Genomic DNA, 15778 nt, shown 5'->3' on the forward strand with positions numbered 1-15778 from the left:
AAGGAAGAGATAGGACTCAGTGTCTCCAAATACATGAAAAGTTTTCTATCTTTTCCTCATAATTTTCAGAACCCTAATGAAAAATAGAAATTTCAGTAAGATTTAATAAGCTTTTTGGGTTAAACAATCGAAAATTTTCCATATGTGATACTTCAGGTCTAAATAAATTTTGTAGTGGGGCAGCAGACAAATAGGCCAACACAGTAGTGACAAACTGCCCGATCACATCCCACAGACTCCTATCAGAGGAATGGTCAGATCCCAGTGAATCCATTATTCTATGTCCACTTCAGGCACTGTTGAAGAAGTCTCACTTTTCACCCAAGATACAGGTTCTGGTACATATGGATCATACGTCCACTTGGGGAATACCCGTTTATAGAGGTTCATCAACACTGTGTCCTGAGATTTTAGCTTCCCATCAAAACTGCACTTCATGTGACCATGAGTACCTGGAAAGATTATGATAATTAGTAAAGTTAAAAGTAAAAAATTTAAAATCAGTGTGCACCAATCCCAAGAGTAGCACTGGAGAAATCTATTAGGTCCCCAAATCTCACATTCTTACCTAAAGGTTCCTTGATATGTCCCCTGCGGCCCCACTTTGTTCTCAGTTCCACTGGTTTAAACCACAGCACATCCTCTTAAGAATGGAAAACATAGAAGACCAAGATGAAACATTTACCCACAAAATGTAAACCCAACCTTCCCATCACAAACAATCAAATCCCATCCTCCTTCTTCATGTTACCTCTGTTGAAGAACATATAACGCACTACTGCCAGCTTGGTAAAAATTTTGAAAGGATGACCACTTAGAACAACTCTCTTGATGACTATTCTGTCCGGATCCACCGATAACAGATGTCCTGTAGCAATGAGGCTGTGCATTCCTACAGGGGACAGAAAAGAGGCTGTTCAAGAATCTATAGACCACACTCTCCATTTACTAGTTTAATCCACGGGAAAAAAAGCAATGCACTCTACTATTCCCTTCTGAAACTACAGTAAAGACCACTAAATGATATTGCCTCAGCCTGTTCCCCAAACCTACCCTAAACATAGCACCCACTTTGGTAGCTTAGACTCACTGTGAGTCAGAGACTGATATATTTTGAAACCATTGCTAACCTTCTACATACCACGTGACTCCCGAATCTAAACATAGAAAACAGTGATGATGCTACCAAAAAGCCCATTCACCACTGTGAACTCAACTTACCATTACTTTTCTGCTTGAAAAGCAGCACAGATGCAGGAGGGAAAGTGATTGGTGCATACACTGTCACCACTACAGCCGCATCAGCAGTTAGGAATCTCTGAAATTTATGTTTGTCCGCTGCCAAAAGAGTTAAAGAAAAATCACAAACATTTTGAGAAACCATAAACAATCCAAAGGGGTTATATCACTGCTAACTTCTCCCAAACCGAAGGCCTTGTGCATGGCAGGCAAGTGCTCTTTTCCAACCACAACTCTTTTAATATTAAAAAAAAAAAAACAAAAAACTATCAGCATGTATTATTTGTACAAGGTCAACTGCTAAACCAAAAGCAGCCTTCATTTATTTATTTATTCATTTATTTATTTATTGGTCGTGAGGCTTGAACTCTGGGTTCTGGGCACTGTCCCTCAGGTCCTCAGCTCAAGGCTAGTACTCTACCACTTGAGCCACAGCACCATTTCCAGCTTTTTATTCTTATGTGGTGCTGAGGAATCGAACCCAGGGCCTCATGCATGCTAGACAAGCACTCTACCACTGAGCTACCTTCCCAGTCCACTTTTCTTTCTTTCTTTTTTTTTTGGGTCCGGTTGTGGGGCCTGAACTCTGGGCCTGGGCGCTGTCCCTCAACTCTTCAGCTCAAGGCTAGCGCTCTACCACTTGAGCCACAGCACCACTTCCGGCTTTATTTCTTTTTGCTTATGTGGTGCTGAGGAATCGAACCCAGGGCCTCAGACATGCAAGGCACGCGCTCTACCACTGAGCCATCTTCCCAGCCCCCACTTTTATTTCTTTACTTCATTAATTCTCTTTTTTCCCCCCTGCCTCACAGTATGTTTGGTGGTATATACCTGTAACCCCACCAATTATAAGGTAGAGACAAGACAATTGTGTTTGAGGCCACCCAGGGGTTCATAATGAAAAAAAGTTTTTAAAAAGTTGTCTCAATAAAACTGAAAGATGTAACTTTTGTCCTATCAATTGGAGCTTTAACTGTATTTAAGGTTCAAAAAGTTCTCCAAGTAGGGCACCGGTAGTTCACACCTGTAATCCTAACTACTACACAGGAGGCTCAGATTTGAGCCAGTTAGAAGTCATCTTGGGCAGGAACGTCTATGAGACTCTTATCTCCAAGTATCCACCAAAAAAATTGGAAATGGAGCTCTGGATCAAGTGGTAGATTGCTAGTCTTGAGCATAAAAGCTCAAGGACAGGACCCAGGCTCTGAGTTCAAGCCCTAAGACCAGCACCAAAAGAAAAACAAGTTCTCGGGCTGGGAAGGTGGCTCAGTGGTAGAGCGCTTGCCTTGTATGCATGAGGCCCTCGGTTCGATTCCTCAGCACCACATAAACAAAAAGAAAAAAGCCGGAAGTGGCGCTGTGGCTCAAGTGGTAGAGCACTAGCCTTAAGCTGAACTGCTGAGGGACAGCGCCAAGACCCAGAGTTCAGGCCCCACGACATGACCCAAAATAAAATAAAATAAAGAAAAAGAAAAACAAGTTCTCCAGAGGATTCTGATGCCCAGTGCCCCACCTCATTTAGAAATCAGTGCTTTGCTGACACCCTCTGCTACAACAACACTTAGTATTGGGCAGGCACTGACCAGTGCTTCAGCCTAGATACAAAGTATTTTAGACTTTGAAGCCACACAGAGGCTGTTTAGTTCAGCCACTGTAACATAAAAGCAGCCACAGACAATATATACACCTGGAGATTTTAAAAAGTATATATAAATTGGGGCTGAGAAGGTTGCTCAGTGGTAAGAGTGCTTGCCTTGCATGCATGATGTCCTGGGTTCAATTCCTCAGTACCACATAAGCAGAAAAAGCTGGAAGTGGCAATATGGCTCAAATGGTAGAGTGCTAGCTTTAAGCTGAAGAGCTGAGGGACAGCGCCCAGGCCTAGAGTTCAGGCCCCACGACCAAAAACAACAAAAGGTATATATAAATTAGTAGGCAGAAGTGGAGGATTGAAAGACCAGCCTGGGCTATGTAGTGAGACACTGTGCTAAGAATAAACAAATGAACAAACAAATGAAAATTAAAATGGCACACTACAGTCCAATGAACTTTGGTTACAAAAAGAAAAAGTTGGACAAATCTGAAAACCTAAAAATCACTGGGCACCGTGGCTCATGCCTATAATCCTAGCTACTCAGGAGGCTAAGATCTGAGAATTGTGATTTATTAAAGCCAGACGGCCAGGAAAAGTCCATGAGACTCTCATCTCCAATCAACTCCTAGAAAACCAGAAGTGGTGCTGTGGCTTAAGTGGTAGAGTGCTCCCCTTGAGCGGAAGAGCTGAAGGACAGTGCGCAGTCCGAGTTCAAGCCCCACAACTGACAAAAAATAAATAAAAATTTAAAAATAAAAAAAACCTTTGTCTGCTGAACCTGACCTTAATATACTAAAAGCCAGAGAAAAAGAAAAATATTTAATAAAAAAAGTCTTTGGGGGGCTGGGAAGGTGGCTCAGTGGTAGAACGCTTGCCTTGCATGCCTGAGGCCCTGGGTTCGATTCCCCAGCACCACATAAGCAAAGAGAAAAAAAAAAAGCCAGAAGTGGCGCTGTGGCTCTAGCCTTGAGCTGAAGAGCTGAAGAACAGCGCCCAGGCCCAGAGTTAAGGCCCTGCAACCGGACCCAAAAAAAAAGTCTTGGCTAGCATGATTGGTGAGAATAATAAAAACTATTCAGACTACCAATACTGCCTTTATGTCTTCTTCCTGACATTGCTGGAAGCTGAATGAGCTATGGTGATATTCAAAAATGCCAAGTTAAGACAGGCTTGAGTGACTCACACCTGTAATCCTAGATACTTAGGAGGCTGAGATCTGAGGATCATGGTCAAAGCCAACCCAGGCAGGAAAGTCCATAAGACTTTTTTTTTGTGTCTGGTCATGGGGCCTGAACTCTGGGCCTGGGCGCTGTCCCTCAGCTCTTCAGCTCAAGGCTAGCGCTTGAGCCTTTCTGGCTTTTTTCTTTTTGCTTATGTGGTGCTGAAGAATCAAACCCAGGGCCTCATGCATGCAAGGCAAGCACTCTACCACTAAGCCACCTTCCCAGCCCTCAATAAGACTCTTATCACCAGAAAACCAGAAGTGGCATTGTGGCTCAAGTGGTAAAACACTCGCCTGAAGCTGAAGAGCTGAGGGACAGTGTCCAGGCACAGAATTCAAGGCCCACAGTCAACAACAACAAAAAAAAGCCAAGTTAGAGGATAACCTATCTCATAGTATATAGGAGTACAATTACTAAATTACTAAATGCAATCTTACCATCTCTTTATCAGCTGGGGAGCCACAAAAGTCACCACCCTTTTACTCACTGCCACTGTTATGCCAGACACTATGGTTTCCACACTGACATACCCATTTTTGTAAAGCTACCAACTGATTCAAAACTTACTTGGATACAAGTACTCATGACAGAGAAGTCTCAGCACCACACAAGCTGCATCATTAAGATGCCTCAGACAGGTTCAGACATTTTGAATTAAAACATCATTGACTCCTAAGCCAGAGTACTGAAAACACCTCAAACCCAGACACATAAGAGCTGGAACTTTGTATTCTGTCCTCCATCACTCTCTGTCTCCAAAAAGAAAAATAAGATGGAAGAGAACTGAAAGGCTTCCACACTACTGACCTGAAGTATGCTGAGAGAATAAAGGTGAGGCTTGGAAGCGCCTGAATCCACAATGGAAGATCAGTTCCTCTTTGGCTTTCACAGGTTCAGTGTTGCCAGGGCTCCGACTGACCACCATGTTCAATACTGACATCTGAGGACCAAGTAAGAAAAAAAGCTTCTAATCTAGGAATACAACATCCTAACCTGAAAGAAGGCAAAGCAAACAAACATCAGATTCACTCTAAAACTTAAAAGTACTAGTTAATGGTAGAGTGTAGATGATGACACAGAGTAACCCTTTATATCCATCAACAATTGTCATTAGCATGATCAAAGTTCTCATGCACTTGTTAGTTTACCTTCCCATATCTAACATAAAAGAGCTCAACCTCTGTCACAGTGCCTTTCTATTCATCTACACATTATGGCCTTCAAATCCTATTTATTCAAGCCTCTTCCTCAACTCTTACACCACCAACCAAAGGTTGGTCACAGCACCACTTCCGATTTTTTCTGCTTATGTGGTGCTGAGAAATTGAACCCATGGCCTCATCATGCATGCGAGGCAAGCACTCTACCACTGAGCCACATTTCCAGCCCCTTACTGCTGCTGTTGTTATCTGAAAAACACTCCTATCTTGGAGAAGTCTCAGAACTACACCAAACTGCATCACTGAGATGCTTCAGACAGGTTCAGACATTTTGGGTCTAACCATCATTGACTTCTCTGATTCTTTGATCACTAAATTACAAAGCCATAATCTTCATATCCCAATTAGCAAAACATCATGAACATGAAAATTTTTTGTGATGCTACTTCCCACAGATACTAATTTACCTTCTGTTCATGAGGGAGCAAAGAAAATGCAATCAAGGGTGCTCCTTGTTTGAAGTATTCAACTACTGAGACAGGGACTTCAGAGACATGAAGTGTGACATACCAGCCAACCTGCCAGCAGGAAACAGAGATCACAGGATTACTCTTAAAGTCTCAATAATGACAGAACTTTTCTCCAAATGTTAATCTCTCAGACTACATAAAACTAACCTTCCCCCTGAAAGATTCCCTCTCACAGATGCTTCAATTACTCAGATACAAGTCTCTCGGTTAATACAGCTGATTTAGCTGCAGGCAAGCACAAAACTAAATTAGATACTCATTCTCATGCCAAGAGAAGTAAATTAAAAAACAAAAAAAAAGGAAAAGAAATAATCAACCATTAGGGGTTGAAGGTGTGACTCAGGTGTTAGGGTTCCACCAAAGCAGCAAATACAGAATTGAAGTCCTGATCTTGGACCAACCCCACCCCAACCACCTGTCCCCCCCAAAAAAAAGAACAAGAGAAAGTAAAAGTGGTAGTATGATCGTAAACACTCACAACTTATAGGACACACAGGAAAGCAGATAAGATACCTCAGCTCCTTCAGCTTCTTTTTCCTCAATCTCTTTAAAGATACGTTTCTTAGTATTAATGAAGTTCTGAAACTGAAAGATCCGAGCATAATCTTGAGGGAGGTTTTCCTTAGGATCCCATGGAGATGTCCGGAAACTCTTGAGGCCTCTATATTTCTGAAAGCTAGAATAGAAATTGCAAATATATGTAAGAGATTTATATATGCTACTTAAGATTCACATTAGGTCTAAAACAGCTAAGGAGCCAGACACCAGTGACTCGTGCCTATAATCCTAGGTACACACTAGGCTAAGACCTAGGGGATGGTGGTTCAAAGCCAGTCGGGGCAGAAAAGCCTGTGAGACTCTATCTCCAATTAACCAGCACAATGCCAGACTGAAGACATAAAAAGTGGCAGAAAACCAGCTATGAATAAAAAAGCCAAGTGAAAGCAGATCCTGAATTCAAACCCTGGTACTAGTAAACAAAACAAAAAGAACATCAAAAATGAGTCTGGTGCAAGTAACTCAAGCCTGTAATCCTAACTACTCAGGAGGCTGAGATCTGAGGATCTTTATTTAAAGCCAGACCCAACAAGAAAGTCTATGAGATACTTTTTTTTTTTTAATCAGTCCTGGGGCTTGAACTCGGGGCCTGGGCACTGTCCCTGAGCTTCTTTTTGCTCAAGGTTAGCACTCTACCACTTGAGCCATAGCACAGCACCACTTCCAGCTTTTTCTGTTTATGTGGTACTGAGGAATCAAACCCAGGGCTTCATGCAAACTAACCAAGCACTCTATACTAAGCCACATTCCCAGCCCCCAAGAGACTCTTATCTTCAATTAGCTGTAGTTCAAGTGATAGAGTAAGAAAAGGCTCAGGGACAAAGACAGGCACCAAAACAAACCAACCACCAAACAACAACAAAAACACGACCATCTAAGGCTCTAGCTTAAAAAAAAACTAAACTAGGGCCAGGCGTGGGTGGCTCATGCCTGTAATCCTAGCTACTCAAGAAACTAAGATCTGAGGATTAGGGTTCAAAGCCTACCCACGCAGGAAAATCTATGAGACTCTTATCTCCAATTAACCACCAGAAAACAGGAAGTCGAGCTGTGGCTCAAGTAGTACAGCACTAACCTTGAGCTAAAGTGCTCAGGGACAGCGCTCAAGCCCAGAGTTCAAGCCCCACGATCGACCAAAAACAAAAATTGAGCTAGGCATAGATATGGCTCGGTGGTAAAGGCCCTGGGTTTAGGCCCCAAGGACACTCCCCATTTCCCCACCAAAAAAACAAAAACAAACACTTGAGTACAATATATTTGTAATCCTAGCATTCACAGTGCTAACAAAAGACAGAATGTACCAGGACAGCCTGAGCTAGAGCCATAACCTGTCTCAAAACAGGAGCTGGGAAGGTGGCTCAGTGGTAGAGCGCTTGCCTTGCATGCCTGAGGCCCTGGGTTCGATTCCTCAGCACCACATAAGCAAAAAAGAAAAAAGCAGGAAGTGGCACTGTGGCTCAAGTGGTAGAGAGCGCTACCCTTGAGTTGAAGAGCTGAGAGACAGCGCTCAGGCCCCATGATCGGACCCAAAAGAAAAAAAAAAAAAAAACAATAGGGAAAGTCAGGTGCCAGTAGCTCATGCCTATAATCTTAGCTACTCAGAAGGCTAAGACTTGAGGATCAAAGTTCCAAACCAGCCTATTTTATCTCTAATTAATTACCAAAAAAGTGGAGCCAGTGCCTGTGGCTCACACCTATAATCCTAGCTACTCAAGAGGCTGAGATCTGAGGATTGAGGTTCAAAGCCAGCCCAGGCAGGAAAGTCCGTGAGACTCTTATCTCCAATAAACTACTAGAAAACCAGAAGTGGCCCTGTAGCTCAAGTGGTAGAGCACTGGCCTTGAGCTGAAAAGCTGAGGTATAGAGCCAAAGTCCAGAGTTCAAGCCCCACGACCAACCAAAAAAAAGAGCCAGACGTGGAGTAGCCTTGAGCAAAAAAAGCTCAAGAACAGTGCCCAGGCCGACTTCAACCAAAAACAAAACAAAGACCCCAAAGAGGATCAGGCATAGTAGATAATGCCTATAATGCCAGCTACTCAGAAAGTGAGAAAACAGAAGAATCCTCATGGGCCAAAGAATCTTCATGGGCCAAATGGCTTAAGGTTAACCCAAGCAAAATCAGTTCCTAAGATCCCATCTCATCTGTACATCATTACCCTTAACTTAAGGTCAGGCACAGATGCAGGTACAACTGTTGCCTGAGGCCAACCAAGGTAAAAACAGGAAACCTTACTTGAAAAATAACTGAAAAAGACACCAGGCGCTGGTGGCTCACGCCTGTAATCTCCAGTTAACCAGGAAAAGGCTGAGAGTGTAGTTGGATGCCAGTGGCTCATGACTGTAATCCTATTCAGGAGGCTGAGATTTGAAGCTATCCAGCATGAAAGTCCATGAGACTCTTACCGTCAATAAACTATTCAGAAAAAGCCAGCAGTAGAGCTGAGTCTCAAATGGTATAGTACTATCCCTGAGCAAAAGAAGCTCAGGAACAGTACCCAGGCCCTGAGTTCAAGCTCCAATAATTGAATAATCATATAATACTAGTCTTTACCACAGATCATATATTAATTTCCCTTTCTGACACAGAATATTAACCCTTCAGGAGCAAACACAACATCTTTCTCTCTTTCTATTATAACATGGTTCTGAGCCATAGTTTTTAAATAAAAACTTATTATTTCACTTGAGAATTATGGACGAACCGCACTCTGGCAGCCACATCACGGGGGGTATCCATTTCATCAGGAAACATCTCTTCTAATCTTTCTTGTTTATATTTCTCCAGCATTTTTTCCTCAGCCTCTTCATCCACTTTCTCATCATACAGATCATCACGTACAGACTCCCCTGTTGTCATCGTTTCACATTCCTCCTCATCTTCCTCTTCAGCACTCTCAACCTATAAAAGGACTGCAGTTATCTCACAAGAAATCCATCCACCTCTACCCCAAAGCCAGTAAGCTAATTTCCCTGGACACCTACTAACCAATAATCTTCATCTCTATTCTAACAGTGATTAAGTCATTTAAAAAAATCTCATTCCTTGTGATCAGTCATTACTAAGAAAATGACTGCAATGTCAAGATTGCACACCACCTAGTACTGAGCACTGTATATGTAAGTGGTCTAATGATCCATTTCCTTACCTGAGAGTCTTCTTCCATAAAATCCTCATGTTCCATGTCATACTCATCTCCTTCCCCATCACTTCCATCACCTTCATCCAAAATCCATTCAGCTTGGTAACTGGATGTTCCTTTGGGAACCTTCTTTATCACCTTAGAACTTTGCTTCACAGAATCTGTAAAAGCCAAAACAAGTTATAAACCTCCCAACAAATTATGGACCTCCTTTGCCCTGGGTCTTCTTAACTCCAGAAGATGCTGGATACTTCTGTCAACATGTGTACACATTAGTAGACAGGTAAGCAGAGCAGACTGCAGACTTTCAAATTTAACTCAACTGCCTCACAATTAGCAATACCTACACAGCTAAGTTGTTTCAGTATATCTACAGTTGTTTATCTGTTCATTATAAAATAATGCAATGTTAAAAAATGGAACAAAGTTGCATCCACTGTTTTCTTAGTGCAATCTACAGCATTTGGGGATACAGGAAATGACAGAACTTCAATGTTATTCTCATCCTATTCTACCCTACATAGGGTGTGAGCAGCTACCCTATAAGCTACTAGACAAAAATCCACAATTCCAGGTCAGATAAATAACAAAGAAGTCTGTTACTACTACCAACCATCTGCCTCATTCAGTTCCTCCTCAGTGGGCCAGGTTTGCTCCCCTTCCATTGGATCTGGGATGACCTCTGCTTGCAAAGATTCCTGTTTATTGGGGTCTGCCTTCATCAGGATCTTAAGATCTTCTTCCATATTAACCACAGCATCTACAGCACAAATCTGAAAAACAAAAGCAGGTCTAGCCAGTTAAACATTAACCAAAAGTGTATTTAAACACAGCAAGCAGTAAGATTCAGAAACCTATCAGTCCTTATACAGACAAATCAAAACATAACCAAGGATATTTTCAAATGGCTGTTTCCATGTCAAATGGCATCTTAACTCTACACTTCTGCTTAGCTCTTGAGGCCTTTCATAATCTTATCCCTACTGTACCTATTTCTCATTCCTATCAAGCTGTTGTCTCCATTCTTTCACCTCTGTTTTAACTTAAGCCACACTCATTCTACTCCACATTTTTTAGCTGATTTTCTTTCTGCTTTGCCTGTCTATTTCCTCAGCTTCTACAGTAGGTCCATATGATAACCTAACTTCAACCTTTACTTCACTGGCATTTGCCCTTTTTTTTGGTCAGTCACGGGGCCTGAACTCTGGGCCTGGACGCTGTCCCTCAGCTCTTCAGCTCAAGGCTAGCACTCTACCACTTGAGTGTCAGCCCACTCCTGGCTTTTTCTGCTTATGTGGTGCTGAGGAATTGAACCCGGGGCCTCATGCATGCAAGTCAAGCACTCTACCACTGAGCCAACTTCCCAGCCCCTTGCCCTTTTTTTCTAATCCAACTAAGTTCTTTGAGGAGTGATCACATACTGGGTCCCCTTCTATAAACTCAGTCAACTGTGTGCAGGACAGCTAGAAAGTAATATATATAATTGATCAACATACTTGTAAGCTGACTATTGCCCTGCTTTTCCTCCTCACTGGCATGTGGACTATCTTTTCTGGATTTAAATTTCTATCATGTGCCAACTTGTACATAAATCCATAATACAGGTTGAGTGGTAAAATGGTTGTCTAGAATTCATGAGGTCCTAGGTTTGATCTTCAGCATTGAAAGGGGGGCGGGGAACAAAAAGAAAAACAAAATACAAAAGCATCAATCTCACCTCCATTGCCATGCTTGAGTCCTTCTGGGACTTATTCACTCTAGTATTTAAGGGAAAAGGATCCATGGGAGCATCGATCTGTTTCATTTGGAAGTCTCCATATCCAACAATATGCAGCAAGCTATTTACATTCAGAGTCCTCCCACGAACATAACCTGAGATTTTCAAGGTGCCCACAGAGTTATTCTCTTCACTAGGCACAAAATCAGCAGCATGGGCAAACAGGTAGGCCCTCCGATCTCGAAAAGCAAGATGCCGTTGCTTTTGGTTAACCAACTGTCTAAGCAGCATGCTTGCCTCCTGTTGGATGTCTAACAAGAGTAGTTTGTCATCAGGAAAGCGCTTCTCCACTACTTTATTTAACTTCTTTTTGGCATCTATTTGTTTCTTCAGTGGGAGGCCAGAAACCCCCAGGACAGCTAGTGCTGAAAGCAAAAGAGAGGGCTTTGTAACTTACTGCTTTATTACATGAAAATCCTCTTGCAGTTCAAATAAGCCAACAGGTACGTGATCCCAGAGATCACTGAGAAAGTCAACCCTTGGCCACCCTGAAGAAATGTCACAATGCTGGGTGCCGGTGGCTTATGCCTGTAATCCTAGCTACTCAGGAGGCTGAGATCCAAGGATCACAGTTCGAAGCCAGCCCGGGCAGGAAAGACTGTGAGACTCCTATCTCCAATAAACTACTAGAAAACCAGAAGTGGTGCTGTAGCTCAAGTGGTAGAGCCCGCGGCTTGAGCTGAAGAGCACAGGGACAGCGCCCAAGCCCAGAGTTCAAGCCCCACCATCAAAACAAAAAAAAAAAGAAAGGAAGAAATGGCATTGGTGGCTCATGACTATAATTCTAGCTACCCAGAAGACTAAGATCTGAGGATAGCAGTTCAAAGCCAGCCCAGGCAGAAAGTGACTCCTGTGATAGAGCACTAGCCTTGAGCAAAAAAGCCCTGGACCTGAGTTCAAGTCCCAGGACTCACACTCGAGCACGCGTGCAGGCACACACACACACATAAGAAGAAAGAAGGGGGCTGGGAAGGTGGCTCAGTGGTAGAGCGCATGCCTTGCATGCCAGAGGCCCTGGATTCCTCAGCACCACATAAGAAAAAAGAAAAAAGCCAGAAGTGGCGCTGTGGCTCAAGTGGTAGAGCGCTAGCCTTGAGCTGAAGAGCTGAGGGACAGCGCCCAGGCCCAGAGTTCAGGCCCCATGACCAGACCCCCCCCAAAAAAAAAAATAAAAGAAGAAGAAGAAAGAAGGCTGGGAAGGTAGCTCAGTGGTAGAGTGCTTGCCTTGCATGCCTCAGCACCACATAAGCAGAAAAAGCCAGAAGAGGCGCTGTGGCTCAAGTGGTAGAGCGTGGTAGAGCACTAGCCTTGAGCTGAAGAGCTGAGGGACAGTGCCCAGGCCCAGAGTTCAAGCCCCACTAATGAGCAAAAAAAACATGTCACAACAAAACTTCACATTCTTCTTCCTCTTGGCAAATGTCAGCTCAGAAATAAAATGGCACCTTAACTGACAATTCATAAGTGACCAAATTTAATGTTTGCATATACATTCTACCAGCAATATAACCCATCATATATATTCCTGAATCAAATGCCAAGCTAAGTGCTTGAACAGCTATAGGTACACAATGAACAATTATTTACTTTTTTCCTAGCCTCCAATATGCCAACTCACTTACTGTAGGTGGGAAGGCCCTGAGCAAAGAGGCAGGAAAGGCAGTAATCTCCAGTGCTGTCCCAAGCTTCTAGTGGATCAAGGAGAAACAGGATGGTATCAGCCACTTTAGCCAGGTCTAACACAGTGTGCAGATCCCCTGGAGATAGAAGACACAGAAGAGGTACAGAACATTATTCTCAGCAAATATTACCTAGCCCTCTGAAGGTTGTGCTAAAAGGGTCACCAGTTCAAGGTCAGCAAAGTAGCAACTTGCCTACCATGGGCAAGACCCTGCGTTTGATTATCAGCACCACCAAAGTTTAAAAAAAAAAAAAAAGGAAAGAAATTTAAGCTATTTAACAAGAGAATATTATATGCTCTAACCTGGCTTTGCAAATGTGAAAAACCACCGATGTTTCAATTGTGGGCACAGTAGCATAAAGCTGTGAGTGTTTCCACATTCATTCAAGCATACTGTTCCCAAGTCTCCATCCTGAAGCAGTCCCAAGACCTCAGGCAGGGAAATCCTGTTGTGCAGAGGCACCACCAGCACCTGATGGGGAGGCCCATCCTTGCTGCCCAAATGTCTCTTCTCTGCCAGAACCTGAGAAAAGAAATAGTCAGAAAACTGTGCTCCAGTATTGCATTTCCAACAGTATGGCCAGCGGCAGCCTGGTACCAGCATCCTTGCCACAGGCCGCCAAGTATGGGGGAAAGCCTGCAGGTCATCTCAGACTCTAACAGAATCTACACCAAGGCTGGGAATGTGGCTTGGTGGTAGGAGTGCCTGCCTAACATGCTGAAGCACTCAGTTCAATATCTCAGTACCACATAAACAGAGAAAGCAAGAAGTGGCACTGTGGCTCAAGTGGTAGAGTGCTAGCCTTGAGCACAAGAAGCTCAGGGACAATGTCTAGGCCCTTAGTTCAAGCCCCAGGACTGGCAGAAAAAAAAAACAACAGAACAACAAAAAAAAAGAATGCATGCAAACCAGAGCTGGGCACCGAGCATGCCTATAATCCTAGCTACTCAGGAGGCTGAGATCTAAGGATGGCAGTTAGAAGCCAGCCCGGGCTGAAAAGTCCCCATGAGCCACTTAACCACTCAAAAAACGGGAAGTGGAGCCGTGGCTAAAAGTAGTAGAGAGCTAGCCTAGGGCTAAAGAGCTCAGGGAAAGCACCCAGGCCCTGAGTTCAAGCCTCACAACCGACCCCCCCCAAAAAAAATCTAGACCAGTAAGTAGTGTAGGCCCAACTTGTGTATTGTGTTATTTTCCATCTCCGGCCCGTCCCAGAGTCCCATCTTCTAGTTCATACCATCATCCTTGTATAATGGTAGTAAATCCGCAGCATGTCCCCAACCCAATTCTCCTTACCGCCTCCTTCTTCTGCTTTCGGAGTTGGTTGGCGCGATGTCTCTGGTCTATTCTGCTCAGCTCTTTTTTCACCTTCTTGCACAGGATTTTCATTTCTAGGCGGCCTGGAAGAGGAGACCAGATGGGGCCGTTGTGTCTGGATCGGAAGATAAACAGAGGCCCCCGCCCCACGGGCCTTTGCCCAGTCCCAGGCCTGACTATAGCAGTGCAGACACAAGGAAAAGCGGTTACCAGTTAAACGGTCCTTCTACCTGCCCTGTCTCCTCACCTTTGCCATCTCTCTGTGCCGACCCTCGACCCCGATGCCGCCCGCCTTTATGAGGCTTATTCTGTTGTTTCAGCGGGCCGGAGCGGTGAGCCGCCATGCCGCCCTCCGCGTGCTCCAAGCCCGCACTACTTCCGGGCCGCGCGGAGTGCTTCCGGCCCCTCCCTCTAGAGGGCCCCTTCCGGGGGGCGGGGCTTCCACGCGTTGTGCTGAGGGCTTTTCAACCCGTCTGTCAGTCTCAGTGGAACCGCGGTGGGAACTTTTCAGACGTTGCACTCTGCGGCTGACGACTTTAAAACTCCCCTTGTAGCCGGGCACGGGTGGCTCACGCCTGTAATCCTAGCGACTCAGGAGGCTGAGATCTGAGGATCGTGGTTCCAAGCCAGCCCGGGCAGGAAAGTCTGTGAGACTCATCTCCACCAAAAAGCTGTGGCTCAAGTGATGGAGCACAAAAGCTCAGGGACAATGCCCAAGTCTTGGGTTCAAGCCCCAGGACTGGCACCGAAAAGAAAAAGACAAAAGGAGCCGACATACTGCCAACTCCGGCTCTTATTCCAGAAGGGCGGTTTTGTGTCCACTTCTCTTCTTTTTTCTTCCTCTCTCTCTCTTCCCTCCTTTCTCTCTCTCTTTTTGCACTATTACATGGCAGCACGTAGTAAGATGTTGAATGGAAGGCTACTCGTGCACGAGACGCCTAAGCCCCTCTCACGTAAGATTCGGGCGCGCCGCTCTATATTGACAACAAAAGGCGTTCTTTACTGCTGAGCAGCCTTTTCCTTTCCCAAAACACCCTTCACATTCGAGGGCAAGTCGCATGGAAGGCGCTTCACTCGCCTCATTAGCTCCATACAAGTTCCCGCCGGTCCTTGACTACAATCGGCACCTCATTTCTCACAAAGCGGTTACCAGGACTAGACAGGATGTGGAGAGCCCTGCGATGGGTGTGGGTGTGTTGGGGGGTGGGCGGGGAGGGGGGCCATGACCCTCCTGCCTTCTGGCTCCTCTTCTCCAAAACCAGCCGCTGCCTTCCCACTCAACTTCCAACAAGCTTTGCAACTGAGCAACCGCTGACCGTGGGACTCGGAGGCGACCTGGGACCGGGAGACAACGCTAGCGTCGAGCCATAGTGCCGGACCGGGTCCTCCCAGCTCCACGGGTGGAAATTGGGGAGGCATCTATCAGAATTGAGGCTCAGCCTCAGGGTCCAAGGTCTGGCTGGACCGTGCAGTGCGGGACTGGCTACCGGCGCTCACAATGAGAGTTTGCGCCCTCCTGGAGGGAGCAGGCGCGTTGCCATGACAGCGGCCCCCGGGCCCGCCG

The 15778-nt window shown here is 44.9% G+C and overlaps 1 protein-coding gene across 1 annotated transcript; it reads right to left on the reverse strand.

Annotated features, from left to right (window-relative positions):
- Window positions 1–7: 7 nt before the first annotated feature.
- On the reverse strand, window positions 8–14578 carry Tsr1 (TSR1, 20S rRNA accumulation, homolog (S. cerevisiae)). Its single transcript, XM_013016456.1, has 15 exons — window positions 14462–14578; window positions 14194–14297; window positions 13203–13422; window positions 12841–12975; window positions 11162–11586; window positions 10058–10217; window positions 9451–9605; window positions 9007–9203; window positions 6260–6422; window positions 5684–5794; window positions 4864–4996; window positions 1222–1338; window positions 752–892; window positions 569–643; window positions 8–452 (listed from the first exon to the last, which is right to left on the reverse strand). The coding sequence occupies exons 1-15, from the start codon at window positions 14556–14558 to the stop codon at window positions 274–276; spliced, it is 2412 nt and encodes an 803-aa protein (XP_012871910.1). The 5' UTR covers window positions 14559–14578; the 3' UTR covers window positions 8–273.
- Between the last annotated feature and the right edge of the window lie 1200 nt (window positions 14579–15778).

The sequence above is a fragment of the Dipodomys ordii genome, unplaced genomic scaffold (assembly GCF_000151885.1).
Source record: "Dipodomys ordii isolate 6190 unplaced genomic scaffold, Dord_2.0 Scaffold31, whole genome shotgun sequence".
In the NCBI taxonomy this organism is placed as follows: domain Eukaryota; kingdom Metazoa; phylum Chordata; class Mammalia; order Rodentia; family Heteromyidae; genus Dipodomys; species Dipodomys ordii.

Excerpts from the sequence above, each read along its gene's own strand:
- Tsr1 (XM_013016456.1), bottom strand. The coding sequence starts at position 14,558 with ATGGCGGCTCACCGCTCCGGCCCGCTGAAACAACAGAATAAGCCTCAT. Across the intron at positions 14,298-14,461 it reads GGCACAGAGAGATGGCAAAG|GCCGCCTAGAAATGAAAATC; the intron begins GTGAGGAGACAG and ends CTCCTCTTCCAG. Across the intron at positions 13,423-14,193 it reads GAAAGCAGAAGAAGGAGGCG|GTTCTGGCAGAGAAGAGACA; the intron begins GTAAGGAGAATT and ends TTCTTTTCTCAG.